This window comes from Callithrix jacchus, chromosome 2 (genome assembly GCF_049354715.1).
Source record: "Callithrix jacchus isolate 240 chromosome 2, calJac240_pri, whole genome shotgun sequence".
NCBI classification, from domain to species: Eukaryota; Metazoa; Chordata; class Mammalia; order Primates; family Cebidae; genus Callithrix; species Callithrix jacchus.
Window position 1 is genome coordinate 129,649,928 of NC_133503.1, and position 23,698 is coordinate 129,673,625.

The 23,698-nt window shown below is 37.6% G+C and overlaps 1 protein-coding gene and 1 long non-coding RNA gene across 7 annotated transcripts in view; one reads left to right on the forward strand and one right to left on the reverse strand.

Moving 5' to 3' along the window:
• Positions 1 to 301: 301 nt before the first annotated feature.
• Positions 302 to 11,022, reverse strand: ZCCHC9 (zinc finger CCHC-type containing 9). Of its 4 annotated transcripts, none has more exons than XM_008991881.4 (6): positions 10,939 to 11,022; positions 7,815 to 8,214; positions 4,602 to 4,752; positions 4,275 to 4,367; positions 2,150 to 2,218; positions 302 to 892 (listed from the first exon to the last, which is right to left on the reverse strand). In XM_008991881.4, the coding sequence occupies exons 2-6, from the start codon at positions 8,196 to 8,198 to the stop codon at positions 774 to 776; spliced, it is 816 nt and encodes a 271-aa protein (XP_008990129.1). In that variant the 5' UTR covers positions 8,199 to 8,214; positions 10,939 to 11,022; the 3' UTR covers positions 302 to 773. The 4 variants fall into 4 exon arrangements, with proteins under 4 accessions (XP_008990129.1, XP_078221395.1, XP_002744881.1 ...); XM_078365269.1 differs by having other exon boundaries at positions 7,815 to 8,190; positions 10,911 to 11,022; XM_002744835.7 differs by having other exon boundaries at positions 10,911 to 11,022.
• Positions 11,023 to 11,062: 40 nt separating this feature from the next.
• The window catches only part of LOC103791527 (uncharacterized), a 59,201-nt gene continuing 46,565 nt past the window's right edge, over positions 11,063 to 23,698 (forward strand). For all 3 annotated transcript variants that reach the window (XR_013532258.1, XR_013532259.1, XR_008479843.2), the window contains exon 1: positions 11,063 to 11,313. This is a non-coding gene — a long non-coding RNA (uncharacterized LOC103791527). The remainder of the gene's footprint in view (positions 11,314 to 23,698) is intronic.

Here is a 23,698-nt window from a genome sequence, read left to right on the forward strand (position 1 = left end):
GTCTGTTATGTGCCATCATTCTGGTTAAGTAATGAAAACTGAATTTTAGCTAGAATTTCTCTCTCAAAAATCAAGGACAAAAAGAGCTGCTGTTAAATTGAGTTATTTCAATTTTAACTTTAGTAACTTGTCATCCTTTTATGTCAAAGGATTACATAAAATCCTTTGTGTCAAAACTAAAACAAAAAATGTTTATTCTCATCTAAGAGTCATAAAGAATCTTGTTTCCAAAGGGAATGTTAGGTGGATATTAACAAATACTGGCTATTTCAATCAAGAATCAGGTATTCAGAAAAACAAGTAATAGAAAACACATTTTTATTCCATATTTTAAAAAGACAGACTTTCTAGCAACTTGTACATTTCTGTTATAATAATACATTGATACTTTGAGCCAAGAAAACAGTATCACCAAAAGTTCATTTGTATCCTTTGTTTAGGGGTGTTTCACATTCATGCATAATTTTGCTTTTATAAAAGATGATTGTTACAATTAGGTATACATCCACTTAGTTATGCCTAAGTTCTGTCCCTTAAAATGTATTCTTTAAGAGAATCCATTTAACCATCTTATTCTCTTCTTAGTTTTCTCCAAACAGTGGTAGAAGTACTATTTGATGCACAGAATAAAAAAAATGGTTTTTGATCACAGTTAGATCATACTGCTATCTACAGTGCAGTCCTGGCCACAAGGGAGCCCGACTCTAACTTGTGAAATGGGTCTGTTTAGAAAGTAAAAATGAGGTGGTAACTAATGGTAGTGCTAGTTGTTATCAAAAATTAACAACTTTAGGTATTTTTGTTTTGGGTTTTTGCAGTTTAGGTGCATCCAAAATTTCTTCATAATCTGCACTCATTCCCTTTACCCAGCGACCAACTGTGACCATTCGATCTGTAAAGGAATAGAAAAGTCAGAATCTGAGAAAAACAGTAATCAAATGCATCCACTCAGATTGTCATTGGTTTTGGAAAGGAACTCATTTTGACATGAATAATCACAAGGAGAGAAGACTCCATCACTAAAGGAAAGTGAGAAATTCTGTAATTGATTATAACCCTTGATTTCAGAGTACCACAGGCAATTTCTCATCCCAATTAGGGAAATGCAGCAACTACTTTGCAATGCATGAATTGATGAGAAAGCTCCTTCATTCTTTCCCAGAGTTCATCATTACAAAGTCAATGAATTCCAAGAGTCTGTAAACAGCAAGGCTTATGAAGCATCAGTTTTAAATGCACAAGATTCCACCTGTGAAATTATACCACATCTGCTTGTCAGTCTTGTCATTTGGAAAGTGGCAATCCTCCCAGGAGGGAGAATTCAAATTCCACTTCATCATTTCAATCTCACTGCCTACAATGTACTAAAGACTATCTTCTAGACAAGCTTGTAAACAAGAACTCTTGGTTTTCAAATTTAAATGTTAGGGACAGGAAGTAAGAATGAGCAGACTTATTTGTGTAGTGTTGTGACTACGTGAAATAAAAAGAAATGTGCTCTTTCTATAACAAGCACTGCTGGGCTATCCTACTGTCTTCTTGCTTTCTTACCCATAGGAGTTCATCATTCTAGTCCAGGCAAACTAATGTAATAATCATCACTTCCTCAAAAGTCTGCCATAGGTATAGTGAACATCTCTGAAGTTTTTGATAAATAAGGCTGGTATTTCATCAGGAAGAAAATAACTAGCCAGATTCAACACATTTTTAATATTTTGGTAGTTTCTGCAATCAACTCTGAATCTTTTAGGTATATACAAAGCAAAGAGTACATGGGGACACTCAATAACAAGACTATTGAAAATTATTTCATATTTTTTATTTTCTCTTAGTGAATTCATACTTTTCTGTAAGAGAATTGGCTCTATTATATTAAATTCATTTGTTAGCAAATATAAATGCTTGTGAATAAGATGTCTTATAAAGTCAGGGTCCTCTAAGGCTGATTGGTCACTTTTTTCCCCAACTACTCAGTTACTTAATACTATGTGTGTCTATTGCTAACAGAGAAGTGATTAAGTCATTGCTACAATAGGAAAACAGGTTGTCTTAAAATCATTAGTACCTCAATGAGTGATTAATAACAAGTGCAGAATAAAACACAGAATACTAATCTCACCCCTTCTAAGGAGAAGCCCAGAGATCTCACCTGAATTCTGATTTTCCGGGCAATCTTTCTTTAAATGCTCCACAGAGCCACAAAGTTTGCAACCACCACCTATTGAAAGAGCAAAGTCACTGAATACTGAATACCATCTCATACTTACACGGAATTTTTAACATCTCAAAGCACTTTCCCATCTTACTGGATCCTCACTTCCTTGCCAGTTGTAAAGGCAGCTGGACCAGGAACATAGGGAGGAGCCACCATTCCTATTAAAAATTCATTCATTCCTTTGACACTCACAGAGCACTAAATTGTACCCACCCACTGCTTCTTGCACCTGGCCTTGAGAAAAGTAGGAAAGAGAAATGAGATACGATGGAAGGCATTTGTTCAAGAGCCATTGCACAGAAGCCTGGATCTTAACAATGCTTAGACAGTCAAGAGTCTGTGAATCCTTGGACCTGTAAACAAAAGTTGTAAGCAGATGCACTTTCCTGAATAGTATGTCAGATTCTCAAACAGTCAATGGCCCAGAAACAGATTAGAAACCACTATTCAACTGTACAGATCAGATGGGGGTAAGCATTTATGAAAGAAAGTTAATTTTTGTTTCAGTGCCTTTCATTAGCCAGGTACCCTATCCCTATAAAAATGCCCATCTGCCTACTTTAAACAACATTTCAGGATTGTGAAATATGACACATGTAGTTTCTAAAATAAATCTTTCACTTAATGATCAAACACTATTGCTTAATGGTCAAGCACTATTGTGATCATGCTCGAAATGTTAAGTGACTTAGAACACTGAGCTAATCAGATACAAATCTGGCCGAATTTTCTTTTCCTCAAATCTTGACTTTATTTTTAATATAAAAAATGCAAAGTTGGAAACCCACCCTACTTTACCCCCCAACAATGCTTTACCTCTTAAAAATAAAGTACTAATTCTATATACATCACATGTACCATAAAAAAATGTATCCAAAGTTTCTATTGCTTCCAAAGTGTTCTAAATTAAGAGAAGTTACAGAAAGCCCCTTATTGGAAACAAAAGATTGTAAATTATAAAATCAAAGCACACACAGGCAAATCTGGCCAAATTTTCACATCTATGTGATCTACTCTCCTTGCTGCATTAATCTTTTTTTAAACATCTAGTCTCTTTGGTTGACCAGTGAAAGTCATTTTTGCTCATTAGTCATGTTATCTACCCAGTTTCATCAGCTCAAAACTAAAATGTACCTGAGCATTTTCCAGGCCTTGGTCTCTTTACATGTCATAGTGAAAAAGAAGCACTTGAATAGTATATTTTAATTGTTATAATAACTCTTTAATTCATCAACTCTAAGATACCACTGATTATAAGATGTATCATTATTGCACATATCTCTCAGAAAAACAGCTGTCAGTTATGTGTGATCACCAATGGTAAGATACATTCTGATTTCAGAGAGATTAAAATTCAAAAACTGTGCATCTTAGGATCAATAAAATACAGTTTTATCATGTCCATTCTACAAGTGAGGAAACTGAGATAAGAGTTTAGTAAGTTTACCAAAGTCCCCCAGCTAGTGAGTGGCAGTGCTGGGGCTATAACCCAAGTCTGACAGACTCCAAAAGTAAACTTTTTCACTGGACTTCTCCAGGGGAAACTCAGGACATGACACAAGAAACATCTAGGGCCTCATGGCACCAGCCATCACATTAAGAGATAACAACCTCCTCCTTAAAGCTGTAGACCATACAGACTTTACTGTGTGAACCTTAATTACCTGAGTTAAAGAGAAAAAAGCCACATAATCCCACGCCAGAAAAATAAGAAAAAAATTCAGAAGCAAACATTACTGCAATATTAAGTCATGTGTACCTGCCCTTCCACCAAAACACTATGCTGTCTGAGGTTAAATATATAACATGATTTAAAAAATCTTATATTAGCTTGAGATATAATCCCTCTGCTTCTATTATATCTAAAAGTAGAAATGTATAACATAGTCTCACAAACTGCACAAAAAGCCCAGTACATATAACAGCATGTGATACAAATAATGAAATCTCAAGGCGTTGCAATTTATTCAAGAATTTATTCAAGAACTGATTGAGTGTAAATTAAATCACAACTGCACCATGACCACCATTTCTGCTATACGAGGGTAACAGTACTTACCATCAGCATAGAGTCCTTTGGGATTATCAGGACAAGCTCTAGACAGGTGCCCCATTTCTCCACAAACAAAACATTTTGCGAAAGGAAATTCACCTATAAAAATCAACAGTTCCTATTAAGCTGACAATACATATGGCAAATCATAAAAATTCACATTATTTTAAAATACTCTGAATAAAAAATATTTTTACATAACTTAAAATTTAATCTCATATGATTTTCAAATACTAAGTGGCACATTCATAACAAACTTTGTTAACAAAAAAATACCCAGGGTGCTATTTATTGGCTTTTCCCACCAACCAAACAAAAAACTGAAAAACATACCAAGAGCTGGGTCTACTTTAGCCTTACACTTGGTTATTTCGTGCTCTGTGGACCCACACCTGTAACATATTCCAGTGCCCATATCTTGATTTTCAAGGGCGGCAGGGCAATCTGCAATTCCATGACCAGGTTTTCTACAATGGAAACACACCTGGAAAAACAAAATGTGGGTTGCCACACTGCAAAGCTATACCAGTGACTTTATTAATTCTTATTATCAAAAACATATTTAAAACATTTCTCACCTTATTTAGCTCTTTTTCTGAAATTTCAATATTTTATTTATAGGAAAAAGTGTTTCATACATTCCTAAACAATAAGAGATGTCCTTTCCATCAGAGGGTTTTATTGCTTTTGAAAACCTTAACCAATAAATCTATCAATCTCAGGAACAATGTTATATGTGGCTTTGTGGAACGCAATTGCTTAAATGAATTGAGCAAATATGGACTATTCATTTGATTAACTGGAATGTCCACAGCAGAAAAATGAAGTTTTCTATAGGAGATGGACAGTGGCTATAAAAATTATCACTCAAAATTTGTGTTTGTGTGTAATTATTATGTACTTGTAAAATTCTTAAAAATATTTCTTTTAAAGTTCACATAATTGAATGAATTTGGGTCAAATGTTTCCATTCAAATTATGATTCAAACCATAAGATATATTTTATAGCAAAAAAGTATATCCTTGTTTTTGTACCCTAAATACACATTCTTTTATTTTTTTTTCTTTTGAGACGGAGTCTTGCTCTCTTGCTAGGCTTGGAGTGCAGTGGTGCGATATCGGCTCACTGCAACCTCTGCCTCCCGGGTTCAAGTGATTCAATTGCCTTAGCCTCCCAAGTAGCTGGAATTACAAGCACGTGGCACCATGCCCAGCTAAGTTTTGTATTTTTAGTAGAGACAGGGTTTCACCATGTTGGCCAGGATGGTCCTGATCTCCTGAACTCGTGATCCTCCCACCTCGGTCTTCCAAAGTGCTGTGATTACAGGCGTGAGCCACTGCAACCAGCCATACACATTCTTTAATATTCAGAAATAGGTTTCATTTTTAGAATATATACACAATACATTTTAAATGAGTAATTTATTCTGAGATGAATTACTTGGCTCCAACATAAACTGAGTAATGGTTATTTACAGAAATTTGAAGAATTTTTTTGCTGCAATAAATGAGAACATCAATCATAAACAAATATGGCAGCTATTTAAACTATTTTATTTAAACTAGAAAAAGACATCTTTCTTGGATAATAAATAGTCATTTAATTATGTTTTTCAAAATAAACACAGGTTTTTTTTTAAAAAGCAAATTCAATAGGTAAAATAAAACATTTATTTTATAACTCTGTCCTTTCTTTTCTTCCTACTTAATAAAATATTGAAAAAGAATCAGTCCCTTTAAATTCTTCAGTAACTTGTACATTTAGAATGAGCTGGTCCAAACAAAGAGGCTGCATTTCTTATACAAATGCAGGAAAAGCTACTGCTAAAACCTGCATTACCACCATGGGAAGTCTTGGCTTCTTGAAGTCAAAGTGGTCTCTACTAAGCTGAGACCACTGCCTTAGTTCACTGCCTTCTCCTTTAAAACCTAATCATCACCTAATGCAAAATTTTTGAATGGTCCTTAAGTTTAATGTAGATGGGATTGTGACTGTAAATTTCTATAGCATAATCAATTTATTAGCATTTAAGGACTGATGTTTAGTGTAAGGTATTAAAAAATAGCAAGAAAGCAAATTAACAATAGGTCATAACAAGCCATATACTATTCATATAGCACTCCCCTTTTTAAAAAACAACATTCTTCCCCACTTAATTACAAACATAATGCTTTTCTTAAGAGGTCATTAACAGTAAACATTTTCAAATGGTATGTAATTCACCATATGTCAACTGAATTAAATTAAAATGACTTAAAATATTTTAAAACAGACAAAACTCTATTCTGATACCAATAGAAATGTTATTTTTTCTATGCAAATTTATCCATAAGGAATGTTTCATTAGTATTATTTGTAAATAATTATCTTTAAATATAACAATGCATAGAATAATGTTGCAAACAGCCAAAAGACACATTTATAGAGGCTGTTAACATTTCAAGCCTGCATTGGTGCAAACAGTGCTCTACATATATTAATACTAATAAAAAAATAATAACTGGCAACAAGTCCTCATTCATATGAAGTGTCATGCTAGGAGACTTGGGAAGCTCACTTCCCAAGGAAATAATTATACCAAGCATTTTATCCCCTGTGCCTGACATACTTTAAAATCTAGAGCTAGGCATTACAGAAGAAATCTGCTGCCTCCAGCATTCCTTTGAATGTAACATCGGGGAGAGAGGGCAATGACAAGGGAGTCTCAAGGACTTTTAATTCTGCTATTACTATGCCCTAACTAGTGTGACTCCTGTGTATCTCTTTCCAGAGCCTCAGTATTTCATAAAGACCAAGAATATCCTTTCCAAGTAATAGGGACTCCCACACATTTAATCTGCTGTATTGTACTTTACCTTCTTCATAATTTTGACATTTTCTCAATGGTAATTTGAAAAAGGGGCTACTGGAAGGCAAGGAGAGGTTTTGATATTTTTGGAAAACAAACTCTCGTTTTGTCACCCAGATTGAAATGCAGCGGTTGACCATGGTTCACTGCGGCATCGACCTCCCAGGCCCAATCCTCCTGCCTCAGCCTCCAAAATAGCTGGGATCACAGGTATGTACCACCACACCTGGCTGATTTTTTTTTCTTTTGGTAGAGAGGAGGTCTCCCTATGTTGCCCAGGCTGGTCTTTTAACTCCGGGGCTCGAATGATCCTCCTACTTTTCAGCCTCCCAAAGTGCTGGGATTATAGATATAGGCTACCACATCTGGTTTACAACATAGGTTTTGAAGTCAGACAGGCTGGGTTTGAATTTCATCTCTGCTACTAGTTAAGTGGCTTTCACAAGTTATTTAATCTGTCTGCACTTCAGTGTTTGCCATCCATAATATGGGAATAATGCCATCACCTTTATTGTGGTGTTGTGATAATTAACCCGTACATCATGTGCCTAGCCATATATATGCTAAAATAGTACTAGTCCTTAAAACGATGCTTTACAAATCTGGGACATAACAGTAACCAGACCCTGCTATGATATATACGTATGTTAGTATAAGAATAGTTTCTAGCTAAATAAATAACAAGGTATGCTCTCACCATTGCATTTTTCTTTGCTGCTTGTCTTTTTAATCTTCTTCCTTCCCGTCGACTGTCTTTCTTTAAAGCAACTGCAATTTCTTCCCTTACTTCCTTACTGTCTGTTGCTATAATTTGCCCATTGTGAACCATCTGTGAATTCTGTCTTAGGTATTCCATGAATCCATTCACATCTTCATTTAAGTACTCTTTTTTCTTTTTGTTCTTTTTATGTTTTGCTTGGGGTGCATAATTTTTAAGGGATAGCCTACTGGCTTCAAGTCGTTTATGCTTTGGTAGGTTTTGGCTTGTTCCCTCAAAGGATTCCTTCTTCATGTCCTCCCATGATGTTGCAGGCAAGGGTTTTTTGTTATATGTGGTATTAACTCGTGCCCACCTGGTCATAATTTCATCAGAGGTACTGTATCAATTTTTAAGACAAAGATGGATGGTTAGTCATCAATAACAAAACAACACAACTAAAGCGACATGCTATATTACTAGATCTCCACTAAATATGTCCATATGTTAAACTTTTAATTATTAAAACCCTTTTTACTTCAGTTAGATATCCATATACATATTTAATGCTGTAATACACTGCATAGATATGCTTCTAATATAAATCTACCACTTACCAGAAAAGCTGCCCCACCAGTTAAAAAAGAAAAGTGTGCTTTTCTTAAATTAAAAAATTATCTTAAACCAAATTATTTCATAAAATATAAATCAGACACTAATACAATGAATGCAATTATTCCTTCCAAATTCTGCAGTTTTCCTGGCTGTTTATTTTCCTATCTCCAAGTCCCACAGCTATTTTCTACCAGTCTTCTTGCTTAGTCTGCCACTTCAATGCAACAATTTGCATAGCAGATTACTAAGTATACAGAAATTATGTCCTTTAATATGAAGTTTGCTGAAATTTCCTGGCAGAATTATAAGTAAAACATATAAAAGTGTTTATCATCACAGGATGATACTGGGCTTCCTTTCTTACTAATCAAGGTATAAGCTACTTTCAGCCCAGTGATTTCACATCATCTTCAATTCTATTTAAATTATGATCCGAATCATAAGATACCTTTCACACAAAATCTGTATCGTGTTTTTACACCCTTAATACTTATGCTATAATATTCAGAAATACTTTTCAATTTAGAGAACATACATAAAGAAGTAATTTATTCTAGCATTAACTATTTAGCTCCAACACAAAACTGAACAAAGTTTTGGTTACTTTACATACTACCTAGTAATTTGGAGGGTATTTTTTTGCCTGCAATGAATGAGAACATTCAGCCATAATCAAAGATTCATCAACTACAATCACACACTACATAACATTTAGGTCAACAGTGACTGCACATGTTAGTGGTCTCAGATGATTATAATGGAGCTGAAAAATTCCTATTGCCTAGTGATTTTGTAGACCTCATAATTCATAGTATAGCACATTACTCATGTCTGTGGTGATGCTGGTGTAAACAAACCCACTGGCCTGCCAGTCATATACAAGCATAGTGCTTACAATGATGTACTGTATGTAATACTTGATATTTATAAGTATCCCGGAAAAAGGCAGTTATCATAAAACATGACAGCTCCATTCATGTTACTGCTCCTGAAAACCTCCCAGTAGGGCAAGATGTGGAGGAAGAAGAGTGATACTGATGATACTGACCTGGTGTAGGCATAATGTGTGTGCCTTAGTTTTTAACAACAAAAATAATTTTAACAGGAAAAATCTATATAATAATATAAGGGAATAAAAAAATATTTTGATAGCCATGCAACATATTCACGTTTTATTTAAGCTGTTATTACAAGAGTGAAGAAGTTAAAATTCATTTAAAAGTTTGGCACAGTAAGCTAAGGTTTTTAAACATTTTTAAATAAACAGATTAGACTAAGCACACAGCATTTATAAAGTCTAGAGTAGTGTACAGTAGTATCCTAGGCCTTCACACTCACACACCACTCACTGACTGACCCATAGATACCGACAGCCCTGCAAGCTCCATGCGTAGTAAGTGCCCTATTCAGGTGTACCACACTCTCTTTTATATCATATTTTTACAGTATATTTTCTGTTTAGATACACACATCCTTTTATAGTACTGCCTACAGTATTCAGTGGAGTCATGCTGTACAGGTTTGTAGTCTAGAAGCAACAAGCTATCACATACAGCCCAAGCGTGTAGGTTCGTGTTAAGTACAATATGTTTGCACAAGCACGAAACGGCCCAACCTTTTTCAGAACCATCCCAGCTGCTAAGGGAAGCATGGCTGTATTAAGCCACCACCTTTTTTGTTGTTGTCATTGTTGAGATGGTGTCTCACTCTGTAGCCCAAGTACCCCAAACTGGAGTGCAGTGGGCGATCTAAGCTCACTGCAACCTCTGCCTCCGGGGCTCAAGCGATTCTCTGGCCTCAGCCTCCCGAGTAGATGGGATTATAGGCACGTGCCACCACACCCAGCTAATTTTTTGTATTTTAGTAACGACCGGGATTTCACCATGTTGCCCAGGGTGGTCTCGAACTCCTGAGCTCAGGAGATCCGCCCGCCTCGGCCTCTCTGGGATTACAGGCACGAGCTACCGCGCCCGGCCTAAGCCACTTTTTAAGACCGTCATCCCTGCGCAATCCCCCTTCAAGTCTCAGCTCCTGGCAACAGAAAGATCTCCTCCAAGGGTGGAAGCTGAAGGGTGGACCTAATGAATTGTTGTGAGACGGTTCACCCCACTTTCCGAGCGCACTCTTCGCTGAAGTTCCTGCGACTGTCACAGTGGGGACCGAGGCTGTTCAAAATGAAGTGCATCATCCTTCCCTTGAATACATGGGAAGGGGGAGGCTGAGAGTTATCAAGAGGGTGAAGTGGGAGAGCCGAACGGCCCACTCGCGTGCGGATCCCAGGGAGTCTGGGCGCGCAGTCCCCGCCCGCCCGAGCCCAACAGCTGAGGCCAGCGCCCCTAGACAGGCGGCGCATCCCACGCTCCAGCCAGCTCAGGGACCCAGCAGCCAGGCCCTGTGTCCTCCCAGCTTCACACACAAGTTCCGCCAGGTCAGAGGGAACGAACGATGAGACCCTGTGGCTTTCATGGTAGAGAACCTCACCTCACTGCGCTACCGCGCAGCTTCTTACCGCGCACGAATCCCCCAGAGCAGGCGAGTTAGTGAGCCAGAGAAGCCAGCCTTCCTACGGCTTTGGAAACCGGAAGCACATTGTGCCCGAGAGCGCGTCACTTCCGGCGTCGCTGACGGTCTTTAGGAGAGACTTGGCGTTAAGATTGGGCTGAGTTTGTGGCGCGCTTAGTGATGGGTTGGCGCTGTGCAGGACACAGACACAAAAAGATGAGTTCAAACCGTGCTATCTGAACTCAGTGTGGTGGGCGAGATTGACGGGAGGATCGGTAGGCTGGGAGATGCCGGGAAGTCTTCCTTGAGACTGGATTAGAAAACAAAAATCTGGTGAAATTTGCGGCAGGAGGGAGTTAAGGACGTTCCAGGCAGAGGCAAGGTAAAGGCGCGGTGCGAGTGGGTCACTGTGATAAAAGTCTGAAAAGGACATTTTGCGGCTCTCTTGAGTGAAAGGCAGTGCCTCATGTCTCCGCTTCAGTGCTGGTTGAGCATTCAGTTAAAATGTTACACTTTGTAGCCAAACAAGTCTTTTTAAGAGGAAAACGCTAGATTCCTAAACGGCTCATTTTCTCTACCTTCTTCCTAACGGATACCACCAGCTGTGCCTAGTGGAAAAAATGCAGTTTACCGGGACCACTACTCCCAACAGTTTCCTTAGTCCATCTAACCTTTTGAATATTTTCCACTTCTTTTTGTCTCTGTTGTCACCTCCCTTGTCGCACCTATATTACTACAGCTGGTCTGGGGATTCATTCTGCCCCAATTCCCTCAAATCCATTTTCTGTGCTGCAGCCAAGGGAACTTTTGAAAATGTAAATCAGATAATTGCTGTATTGCTCTAAACTCTCCCATCGGTTCCCATTGTTTTTAGGATGAAATTCAAACTTCTTATTAAGTCCCTGCCTACTTCACTAGCCTCACCTTGCACAATCTCTCCTTTGAGCTCCGTGCATAGGATCATTTCTTTGATTTCTCAAATGCCGCGTGTACCTTGTCATCTCCAGGCCTTTACATTTACTATTATCTTTGTATGGTACTCCTTTTCTTCTTTCCGTTACTATCTACTTACCCCTCAAGGCTTTAAGTATTTTATTCTCAAGAAAGCCTTCCTGCCTCCTACCCCCATACTAGACCAATCTCCTACTGTGTGCTCATGGCAGTCTTCTTACGGCATTTTGCACATTTGTAATTATATAATAATTGTGTAGTAAGTTTATTGTACCCTCATTGCCTGGTACATCATTGGTGCTCTTTAAGACGAAGTTTCACTCTTGTCGCCCAGGCAATGGCGCAGTCTTGGCCCACTGCAACCTCTGCTTCCCGGATTCAAGTGATTCTCCTGTCTCAGCCTCCCAAGTAACTGGAATTACAGGCACTCACCACCACTCCCTGCTAATTTTTGCATTTTTAGTAGAGATGGGATTTCACCATGTCGTCAAGCTGGTCTCGAACTGCTGATCTCAGGTGATCCACCTGCCTTGGCCTCCCAAAGTGCTATTACCGGCGTGAGCCACCGAGCCCGGCCATTGTATTTGTTATGTAAAGAAGAATAAATACTTTGCCATGTTTGTTTAAAGCAAACTAGAAAGTGGCCCAGTTTTAAGAGAAGGGATTTTAAAGTCAGTGCTGTAGGAATAAATATCCTAGGTCATATGGTGAAGAAAGTTATAAAAGACAACAAACAAACAACAGCACCTTTCAGCTCTTGCACATAGGTAACCTCCTAAAAGATGTGTGGTAGTGCTCCCCATACTGTATTCATCTCAACCAGCTGACTTCAGGGTAGTGACATTTCATGAAGAGGTTTTATCTTTTGTAGATGCCAGGTACTTGCACGTAACATATCACTAGAGGGCGCCTTTAAACTAAAATTTTTCTTTCTTTTTTTAAGAGAGTCATTTAAATCTGTAAGTCATTCATTCTTGGAAGTAAAGGAACCTTCCGATTTCTTTTTGTAGAGGTATGTCCAATAAAGATTAGTAGTTGAGTAAATAGGGCATAGAATAGGTCCTTTGGAATTCAGAGGAAACTATTGCTACTATAACTTCACTGAACATTTTATAGGTGCCTGGCACTATGCTTAATGATTTGCATTCATTACCTAATTAGTCCACTCAGTATCCTGTGAGGTAGGTACTATTATTTTCTCCATTTTGAAATGAGGGCATAAGTTCACAGAGCTGATGTAACTTACCCAAGGTCACACAGCTAATAAGAGATAGAGCCAGAAATTGAACCAAGATCTCAATCCAAAGCCTGTGTTCTCTGCTGTCTTGAAATACTGCAGAGGATTGTTTACTTGATCCACTTTAAAACACTTTATTAGGTTATCCTTGCCCATGTTAGATTTTTTTTTTAGAAAGTATTTACTTTTACAGTTCAAGGGATTATGTGTGTATTCAGTTTTCCCATCTACTTACTGAAATACTGTAAATGTATTTTTTTATAACAATATTATCAGCAAGGTAAGTTAAATAAGGAATGAAGGTTTGGCGAAGGCTTTTATGAAGGGCTGATACCTCATTAAAAAAAAATTACTCAGCCCAGGCAAGAGAACAGGAAAAAAAGTGCTGAAAAGGACATTAAAAAAACATAAGAAGTAATTCTAAAACACATGTTCATGTAAACATTGCCCAGTTTAAGAAACTGGCCACTGCCACATATTTTTTAAATTATATTAATGTAATTTTTTGCATGGCAATATGTTTTTATGTTTCAAACAAAAGTAGTTTGTATGATGATGTACGCTTTCTACAAAGTATCTGCCATCCTGATGGTAACTATACATTTCTGGAGAAAATGTAAAAAACTACCTGAGGATTCTGAAGAGAAAAAGACATTTGTGGAAGGGAGACAGAATTTGAAGACAAGTAGCACATGGGTGAGAGTTCCTTTGTGTGTGGGAGGTGGGGGTTGTCCTGAGGGTAGGCCACAGTCAAAGTGGTATAGCATGAATAGTTAAAACTATAATAAAAGCTCACCGCCATCTTTCCAGCTGGAAGAATCAGAGAAAAGACCATGCAACAGCCATACCTAATGAGAGAAGGGGGAGTTCTGGAGGGAATACAGTCACAAGGAGGAATCCTCTATTTCTGTGTATGAATTCCACCCAAGTCTCAAGCTCACTTCTGAATCACATGTGCTCAACAGAAACTCAGAGTCTTAAAGAAATGAACTGGGATTTAAGTTACCACTCACAAAAAGTGAGACAAAGCCTCTGATACAAGTCTAAGTTAATTGCCTGCTTAAGTGTTTTTTCTTAAGGAATATGTGAAAGAAAAATAGAATCTTGGGACACCAAACTCACTATGCCAAAGGGAAAGTGAAGCTTGGGAGTTGAGTCACTAGCAAAAACTGCATTCCTTTAATCCCAAATAACTATACTTTTACATGTTTATTTTATCTTGTGTAAAATCTAGATTTAGATTTCTCATCTTTTGAAAAAGATTTTCTTTTCAATTATGCCTGAGAAGAATGCATAATTGACTTTTCCCTTACTCCCTTCTTTTCATATGTAATCACTGGACAAGCAGAGCCTCATAAGGATGTAACGATTTTCCTACTTGCTCACCCACTCCTTTTTTTCTTCCCCTCATGCTTGCCCTTTTCTCTTTAAATATTGAAGTTTCAAAACCCTCTTTGGAAAAAGTTCAGGTTACAGATTCTACTTTGACTTGTGTTTCTTAGTCACCGGTGTGCCCTCAGCCTTGGCAAAATAAACCTCTGAGATCTGCCTCAGTTACTTTTTGGTTTACAACTAGAACTCAAGGCATATACTGAATAACATACACAATGTTCAGAATAAAACCCAAAATGACTTGATATACAAAGAACTAGAAAAATGTTAAACAGTCTCAAGGAAAACAAATGGCAACCCTAGGATGATCCGGATGTTGGAATTATTAGACAGGATCTTTAAAGGATCTCTTTGACTGTGCTTAAGGAGGTAAGTGAACGCTGTAAATTATAAGATAAGTAAAAAAATGCTATAAGTGAATTGAGAGATATGTCAGTAGAAAAATAAAAAGCATAAGAAAAACAAATTTTAGAACTAAAATATATCTGAAATAAAAAAAAATACTTGGGGGGCTGGGCACAATGGCTCACGCCTGTAATCCTAGCACCTTGGGAAGCCGGGGCGGGTGGATCACAAGGTCAAGAGATCAAGACCATCCTGGTCAACATGGTGAAACCCCATCTCTACTAAAAAAAAGTACAAAAAATTAACTGGGTTTGGTGGTGCGTGCCTGTAATCCCAGCTACTCAGGAGGCTGAGGCAGGAGAATTGCCTGAACCCAGGAGGCGGAGGTTGCGGTGAGCCGAGATCGCGCCATTGCACTCCAGCTTGGGTAACAAGAGCGAAACTCCGTCTCAAAAAAAAAAAAAAAAAAATACTGAGTTCTCAGTGACAGAGCTCAGAGACAAAAAAACCTTAGTGATGGGCTTAATATTATGGAAGTGACCAAAAAGAAAAAAATTAGCTGGATCAAAAAGTATAAGTATTTAAAATTTTGATAGATGTTGACAATTTTCCTTAGAGCTTGTACCAATTTATATGCCCAGCAGCAATGTCTGACAGCTCTAGTTTCCCATGCTTCCCCAAAGAGTATTTTGTCATACTTTTTGGTTGTCAAACTGCCATAGGTGAAAATGGTATACTGATACTCTTTAAAGTATCAATTCTGTTGTTTTAAGTGAGATTGAGCATCTTTTTATATGTTTAGAAGTCATTTGTATTTCCTTTTCTGTCAACCAATGGTTTATATCCTTTGCCCATTTCCTATTGGATTGTGGGTTTTTTCTTATTGATTCTAGGAGCTCTGTGTATATATTCATAATTAGATACTGTTTATAAATATTAGATTAGGAATAGAAGGAATACAGGGCCCCGTCTATACTTTTGGCCTAGTACATAACATGCAAGTATTACCTGTCTCCCCTGCTAGACTATAAAAGCACCAAATTATTGAAGTGATATGGATCTTTGTTGTCTTGTTTTTACCATTTGCATCTTGTTTATGTTGCTGGATTGGTATATAGAAGACAATTTTTGTTGAATGAAAAGAAGACTGAATAAAAATAAGAAAAGTAGTTGCTTTTCTGTTTGATAAATGAGTGAATACCAAATTAGAATGATTCAAAATCAATTGTCTAGTGTAGTTTAAAACAGTAGCAACCGCCAGAAGAAGAAGAAAATAAAACCAGAAAAGGAGTATCTTAGTCTCATATTCCTGAATAACTCTCCGATAGTTTTCGCCTATAAAGTGTGTGATGTAACTTTGTTTTGTCTTTGTAGTACTTAACAGAATTTGCTGCCATTTTTTGATGGACTGCTCTGTGAAGTAGAGTAAAAGATAGTGGACTGCACCACCAGAATGTGCCATGTGCAGTACAGTTGGATGTTGCTAGCAGTTTGGTGATGTTGTAAACACAAGCCTTACTTTAAGAGTTGAGATAAAAGGATACAAACATGGTATTAAAGAATACCCCAGCGCACAAGTTTATGCATCAAGTACTTCAGTTTTGTATTTACTTGAAAATACAGCTTTAGCTATACTTGGAAGTTATTTTTAAAACATTACAGTTAATATTTATTTTCTTTTACCCAGAAATGATCGAGGCTAATGATATAGCCTGTGGGAGAGGAAGAACTATAAAAACATTTTAGGAACCTGTAAAGAATTGATCCTGTAAACAGATTGAACACCCTATTATAATTTTAGTAATAACATTGCTATAGGACCTTAAGGTTTGGAAAGTATTTTCACACAGAATTTCCATTTCTTTTATTTCACAGATATTTTCAGCTGGCTCTTGGGCACATTTTAAGGTGACTTACTTAATGCCTGTTTAAATTCTTAACCTACAGATAATTTTTAAAAAAGTATTAATTTGATAAATGAATTAATACAAAGCTTATTGAGCAGTCTACCCTGAGCCAAATATTTGAATGAATATTCTCTCTGCTCTTTCTAGCTTATACCGCAGGCTGGTACAGTGTAGGAGATACAGAGGATTAGTTGTGTTGACTTTTGGGTATTAGAAAAGAGAAGGGTTTGTGCAAAGGGATCAAGGATTGGCTCTTACACTCCCAACCCTATATGAGTAGACTCCACAAAAAGGAAAATTTGGTAAAGTGAATTTCTTATTTCTGCAAGTTGGAGTGTATAAAATTGCATCACAAATTAATAGCTTAAATCAAGGTCTGGTCCTGGGAGTAAAAGGTAGTAGACTGATGTTTGTAACTGCAGGGAGAGCTGTCTTGTACCACGATATTTTTATCACAAAAATGTTAAAACTTTATATAAAGCACTTGGGAGGATATTTTCAGAATATCCACTATCTGTATGGAATTTGTGAGTAGGGAGCCAACCAGAGGCAGACCAAGTAAGATTTCATACTGTTATCTAGGTACTTCTCTATATTTTATGGAATAAAACTTGGGTTTCTTATTCAGCTGAAATGCAAGATTTACACTCTAAGAGATGAGAATTTCATGTTCCTATGAGACATGCTTTCCTTATTGTAAGTCCCAGAGTCCTCTGTACTCACAGGGGGAAGTTCATTTTCTGACAGGCCAAATTCTAGTCAACTTTGTTTGAGAGTTAATGATACTGATATAGTGTACTAAGATGTGGCAGTTTATCACACAAAATGGTATAGTTATTTGGGGGCAGGGATTATCTTACTGAATTTCTCAGAGTTCTCCTTGATATAGCTTGGACAGATAAGACACTCCATATTTTTTCAACCAACTAGAATAAATTCAAGTTTGAATCATATGTATTATATTTGCAGGGGTGGAGGGAGGAAAAGGAAAAAGGCAAAATAGAGAAAAGGTAAGAATGAATATAGGCTATGGTGAGGGAATGTTGAGGAAAAATGAAAAAGGGATAAGCACTTTGGTGGCTGTAGAGTAGATGATGGGGCAATGTGCCAGGATTGTGAAGCAAGATAGGGTATTCTCATATTTGAGATGGGTTTTCCTGTATGAAATTCCATTTTTAGATGACAGCTGTTACTTCATCCAGTCAGATTTTCTGTCCAAATTATCATGAAAAGGTTTGCTGTAGGGGGGAAGTATATCATCAGTTTAAAGTGCTCAATAGTGTACTTCCAAATATTCTACCATTTTAGTATTTGCTTTTTATTTATTCCCTCTCTTTTTAAAAAAATATTTTTAAATTTATTATACTTTAAGTTCTGGGTTACCTGTGCAGATCATGCAGGTTTGTTACATAGGTATACACGTGCCATGGTGGTGGTTTGCTGCCTCCATTGCCCCATCATCTACATTAGGTGTTTCTCCTAATTCTATCCCTCCCCAATCCTTCCACCCCTGCTATTCCTCACCTAGCCCCCACCCCCCCCCCCCAGGCCCTGGTGTGTAATGTTCCCCTCCCTGTGCCCATGTGCTCTCATTGTTCAATATCCACTTATGAGTGAGAACATGCAGTGTTTGGTTTTCTGTTCTTGTGTCACTTTGCTAAGAATGATGGTTTCCAGTTTTATCCATGTCCCTGCAAAGGACATGAACTCATCCTTTTTTATGGCTGCATAGTATTCCATGGTGTATATGTGCCACATTTTCTTTACCCAGTCTATCATTAATGGGCATTAGGGTTGTTTCCAAGTCTTTGCTATTGTGAATAGTGCCACAATGAACATACGTGTGCATGTGTCTTTATAATAGAATGATTTATAATCCTTTGGGTATATAGTCAGTAATGGGATTGCTGGGTCAAATGGAATTTCTATTTCTAGATCCTTGAGGAATCGCCACACTGTCTTCCACAATGGTTGAATTAATTTACACTCCCACCAACAATGTAAAAGTGTTCCGATTTCTCCACATCTTCTCCAGCATCTGTTGTCTCCAGATTTTTTAATGATCACCATTCTAACTGGCGTGAGATGGTATCTCAATATGGTTTTGATTTTCCTGTTGTCTAATGACCAGTGATGATGAGCATTTTTTCATATGCCTGTTGGCTGCATAAATATCTTCTTTTGAAAAGTGTCTGTTCATATCCCTTGTCCGCTTTTTGATGGGGTTGTTTTTTCTTGTAATTTGTTTCAGTTCTTTGTAGATTCTGGATATTAGCCCTTTGTCAGATGGGCTAATATTTTTCTGTGTTGGATATTTGTTTTTTAAAGTGATATGTAGAATGGTGGTGATGGTTATGCAGCATTGTGGATATGCTTAATGCCACAGAACTCTATACTTAAAATGACTAGTGGTAAATTTTGTTATGTTTATTTACCACAATATAAAAAAATTTTAAAAACTGGTGTTTAAACTTCTTATGAGTAGTATTTTCTTGATTCTCTTTGAAGCTCAGTTTTGTGTGTTTATCCTTTATTTATTACTTAAGAAGTTGCTCTGAAAGATAAGAATCAAAGTGTTAACTATGTATACTTATCACAGAACCTAACAATTTTAATTTAGCATGTGCAATTTGTGAAACATGGCATTTTAAAGAATGTACATGTTTGTTACATGGGCATATTGCATGATGCTGAGGCTTGGAGTATGATTGATCCCATCACCCAAGTACTGAACCTAATACCTAATAGTTTTTCAACTCTTGCCCTCCTCCCTCTAGCGGTCCCCAGTGTCTGTTGTTTTCATCTTTATGTCCATGAATACCCAATGTTCAGCTCCTACTTATAAGCAAGAACATGGGGTTCTGTTCCTGTGTTAATTTAGTTTTCTGTTCCTGTGTTAATTCACTTAAGATAATGGCCTCTAGCTTCATCCATGTTGCTGCAAAGGGCATGATTTGTTTCTTTTTATGGCTGCATAGTATTCCATCGTGTATATGTACATATTTACTTTATCCAGTCCGCCATTCATAGGCACCTAGTTGCCTCCATGCCTTTACTGTTGTGAATAGTGCTACAGTGGACATATGAGTGCATGTGTCTTTATAACAGAACGATTTACATTCCTCTGGGTATACACCCAGTAACAGGATTGCTGGGTGAAGTGGTAGTTCTGAGCTCTTTGAGAAATCTCCAAACTGCTTACCATACTGGCTGGTCTAATTTACATTCACACCAACAGCGTATTTTGGCATTGCCTTTTCTCTGCAGCCTCACGAGCATCTGTTGTTTTTGACTTTTTTATTTTTAAATGAGACAGAGTCTCGCTCTGTCACCAGGCTAGAGTGTCATGGTGCACTCTTGGCTCACTGCAGCCTCTGCCTCCCAGGTTCAAGCATTTCTCCTACCTCAGCCTCCCAAGTAGCTGCAATTATAGGCATGTGCCACCATGCCCAGCTAATATTTGTATTTTTTGTAGAGACGGGTTCACCATGTTGGCCAGGATGTCTCAATCTCTTGATCTCATGATCCAACTGCCTCAGCCTCCCAAAGTGCTGGAATTACCGGTGTGAGCCCCTGCACCTGGCCTTTTGTTTTTTTGACCTTTTAATCACCATTTTGACTGGTGGGAGTAATCTCATTGTGGTTTTAATTTGCATTTCTCTGCTGATTAGTGATGTTTGTTCATATGTTTGTTGGCCACTTGTATATCGTCTTTTGAGAAGTGCCTGTGCATGCCTTTTGCCCATTTTTTAATGAGGTTGTCTTTTGCTTGTTCAGTTGTTTAAGTTCTTTATAGATTCTGGATATTAGTCCATTGTTGGATGCATAGTTTGTGAATATTTTCTCCCATTCTGTAGGTTGTCTGTTTACTCTGGTGATAGTTTCTTTTGCTGTGCAGAACTTCTTTGGTTTAATTAGATCATCCCACTTACCAATTTTTATTTTTGTTACAGTTGTTTCTGAGGACTTAGCATGAATTCTTTCCCAAGGCCAGTGTCCAGAATGGTGTTTCCTAGATTTTCTTCTAGAATTCTTATAGTTTGAGGTCTTACATTTAAATCTTTAATCCATCTTTTGTTAATTTTTGAAAGGTAGGGATTCAGTTTCATTCTCTCACATGTTGCTAGCCAGCTATCGCAGCATTATTGAATAGGGAGTCCTTTTCCCATTGCTTTTTTGTTGTTGTTGACTTTCTTGAATATAAGAGAGTTGTGCAGCTTTATATCTTTTTTATTCTGTTCCCATTGGTCTCTGTGTCTCTTTTTGTGCCAGTACCATGCTGTTTGGGTTACTGTAGCCTACTAGGATAGTTTCAAGTCAGGTAATATGATACCTCCAATTTTGTTCCCTTTGCTTAGAATTCTTTCGGTTATTCCTGCTCTTTTTACTTTCCATGTAAATTTCAGAATAGTTTTTTCTAGTCTTGTGAAAAATGACATTGGTAATTTGGTAAGAATAGCATTGAATCTGTAGATTGCTTTGGGTGTTATGGCTACTTTAATGATACTGATTCTCCCAATTGTAGTTCTCCTTTTAGAGGTCTTTCACTTCCTTGGTTAGATACGTTCTTAGGTATTTCTCTCTCTCTCTCTCTCTCTCTCTGTGTGTGTGTGTGTGTGTGTGTGTGTGTGTGTGTGTGTGTTGTACATGGGATTGCATTCTTCAGTTGGCTCTCAACTTGAATGTTATTGGAATATAGAAATGCTACTTTTTTTGTATATTGATTTTGTATCCTCAAACTTTACTGAAGATGTTTATCAGTTCTGGGAGACTTTTGATGATGGCTTTAGGTTTTTTAGGTATAGAATCATATCATCCATGAAGACAGATAGTTTCACTTCTTCTTTGCCTATCTGGATACGTTTTCTTTCTTTCTCTTGCCTGATTGCTCTGGCTAGCACTTCCAGTACTGTGGTGAATATGAATGGTAAGAGTAGGCATCCTTGTCTTATTCCAGTTCTCAAGGGAAATGCTTCCAGTTTTTGCTTGTTCAGTATGATGTTAGCTGTGGGCTTGTCATAGATGGTTCTTATTATTTGGATGTATGTTTGCTTTGAGAGAGGAGGCAATTGGGGGCTGGCTAGGCAGTTAGAGAGGGAAGGTCTCGGGAGAAGAACAACACTTGTGGGACCACAACTGCACTGCCCCTGTTATGTAGCAAGTAAGTAGAAATGTGGTGAAGAGCTTCCTCTTACACCAGGAGGTTTGCCCAAGAAGGGAGTGTTCCATCTTAGGTGTAGTAAATCAACCTAATGTCCTTAACCCAGCTCATTATATATAAATTGTTAAAATGACATCTGCATGGCGATTTCACCCCCCTGCCAAGTGGGCTTTTCTGTGACGTTTGTGGGTAATAACTAAGATGGAGTAACTTTGGACAAGAACATACCTGCACAGAAAGAAGTGGGACCAGGAAGCAATCAGGACATAGAGGGTTGTACAAGATACAAATGAGAAAAACGCCTTTGGAAAGAAGGGATAAAAACCCCTGGGGAGAATCCCATAGGTGTCAGTCCACTTTCAGGTTCCCTCTTGCTTCTGAGAGCTTTTTCTGTTGCTTAATAAACATCTGCTGTGCCTTACTCACCCTCTGGTGTCCATGAACCTTATTCCTCTTGGTCATGGGACAAGAACTTGGTATTCACCCAACTATGGGAGTGAAGGAGCCACATCACCTTGATGCCTAGTTTCTTGAGGATTTTTATCATAAAGGAATATTAGATTTTATTAAAAGCTTTTTCTGTGTCTGTTGAAATGATTAATGGTTTTTGTTTTAATTCTGTTTGTGTGCCAAATCACATTTATTGATTTGCACATGTTAAGCTAACTGTGATTTCCAGGAATGAAGTCTACTTGATTGTAGTAAATTAACTGATGTGCTGTTCTATTTGGTTTGCTAGTATTTTTGTTCAGTATCTTTGCATCTGTGTTCCTCAGGGATATTGGCCTATAGTCTTCTTCTTTTTGTTGTGTCTTTGCCAGGTTTTGGTGTCAGGGTGATGCTGGCTTCATAGAATGATTTGGGAAGGAGTTTCTCCCTCACTTTTTTTTTTTTTTTTTAAATAGTTTCAGTAGAATTAGTGCCAGCTCTTCTTTGTATGTCTGGTAGAATTCTGCTGTGAATCCATCTGGTCTGGGGCTTTTATTGGCTTATGGCTTTTTTTTTTTTTTTTTAGTCACTGATTGAATTTCAGAACTTGATATTGTTCTATTCAGGGTTTCAATTTCTCTCTGATTCAATCTTAGGAGATTGTGTGTTTCCAGGAATGTGTTCATTTCCTCTTGATTTTCTAGTTTGTGTGCATAGTGGTATTCATAATAGTCTCTGAGGATCTTTTGTATTTCTGTGGGATTGGTTGTAATATCACCTTTGTCATTTATTTAGAGACAGGGTCTTACCTTTTTGCCCAGGCTGGAGCTCATTGCCATGATCATGGCTCACTGAAGTCTTGATCTCACTGAGCTCAGGTAATCCTCCCACTTAAGCCTCCCAAGTAGCTGGTACTACAGGTGCATGCTACTATGCCCAGCTAACTTGTGTAGAGACAGGGTTTCACCTGGCCGGTCTTGACCTCTTGGGCTCAAGTGATCCACCCACCTTGACCTCCCAAAGTGCTAGGATTGTAGGCATGAGCCACCATGCCTGGCCACCTTTGTCATATCTAACTGCTTATTTGAATCATCTCTCCTTTTTCTTCGGTAATCTAGGTAGTGGTCTGTGATCTTGCTTATCCTTCAGAAAACCAATTTTTGGTTTTGTTGATTATTTGTATGGAGTTTGGGTCTGAATTTTGTTTGGTTCTGCTCTGAAATAATGAAGTTATCTTCTGCTAGCTTTTGAGGTTCTTATTTTTTTCTAGTTCCTATATGTGTGATGGTAGGTCATTAATTTGAGATTTTTCTAACATTTGGAGGTACAGTTTTAGCTATGTCAG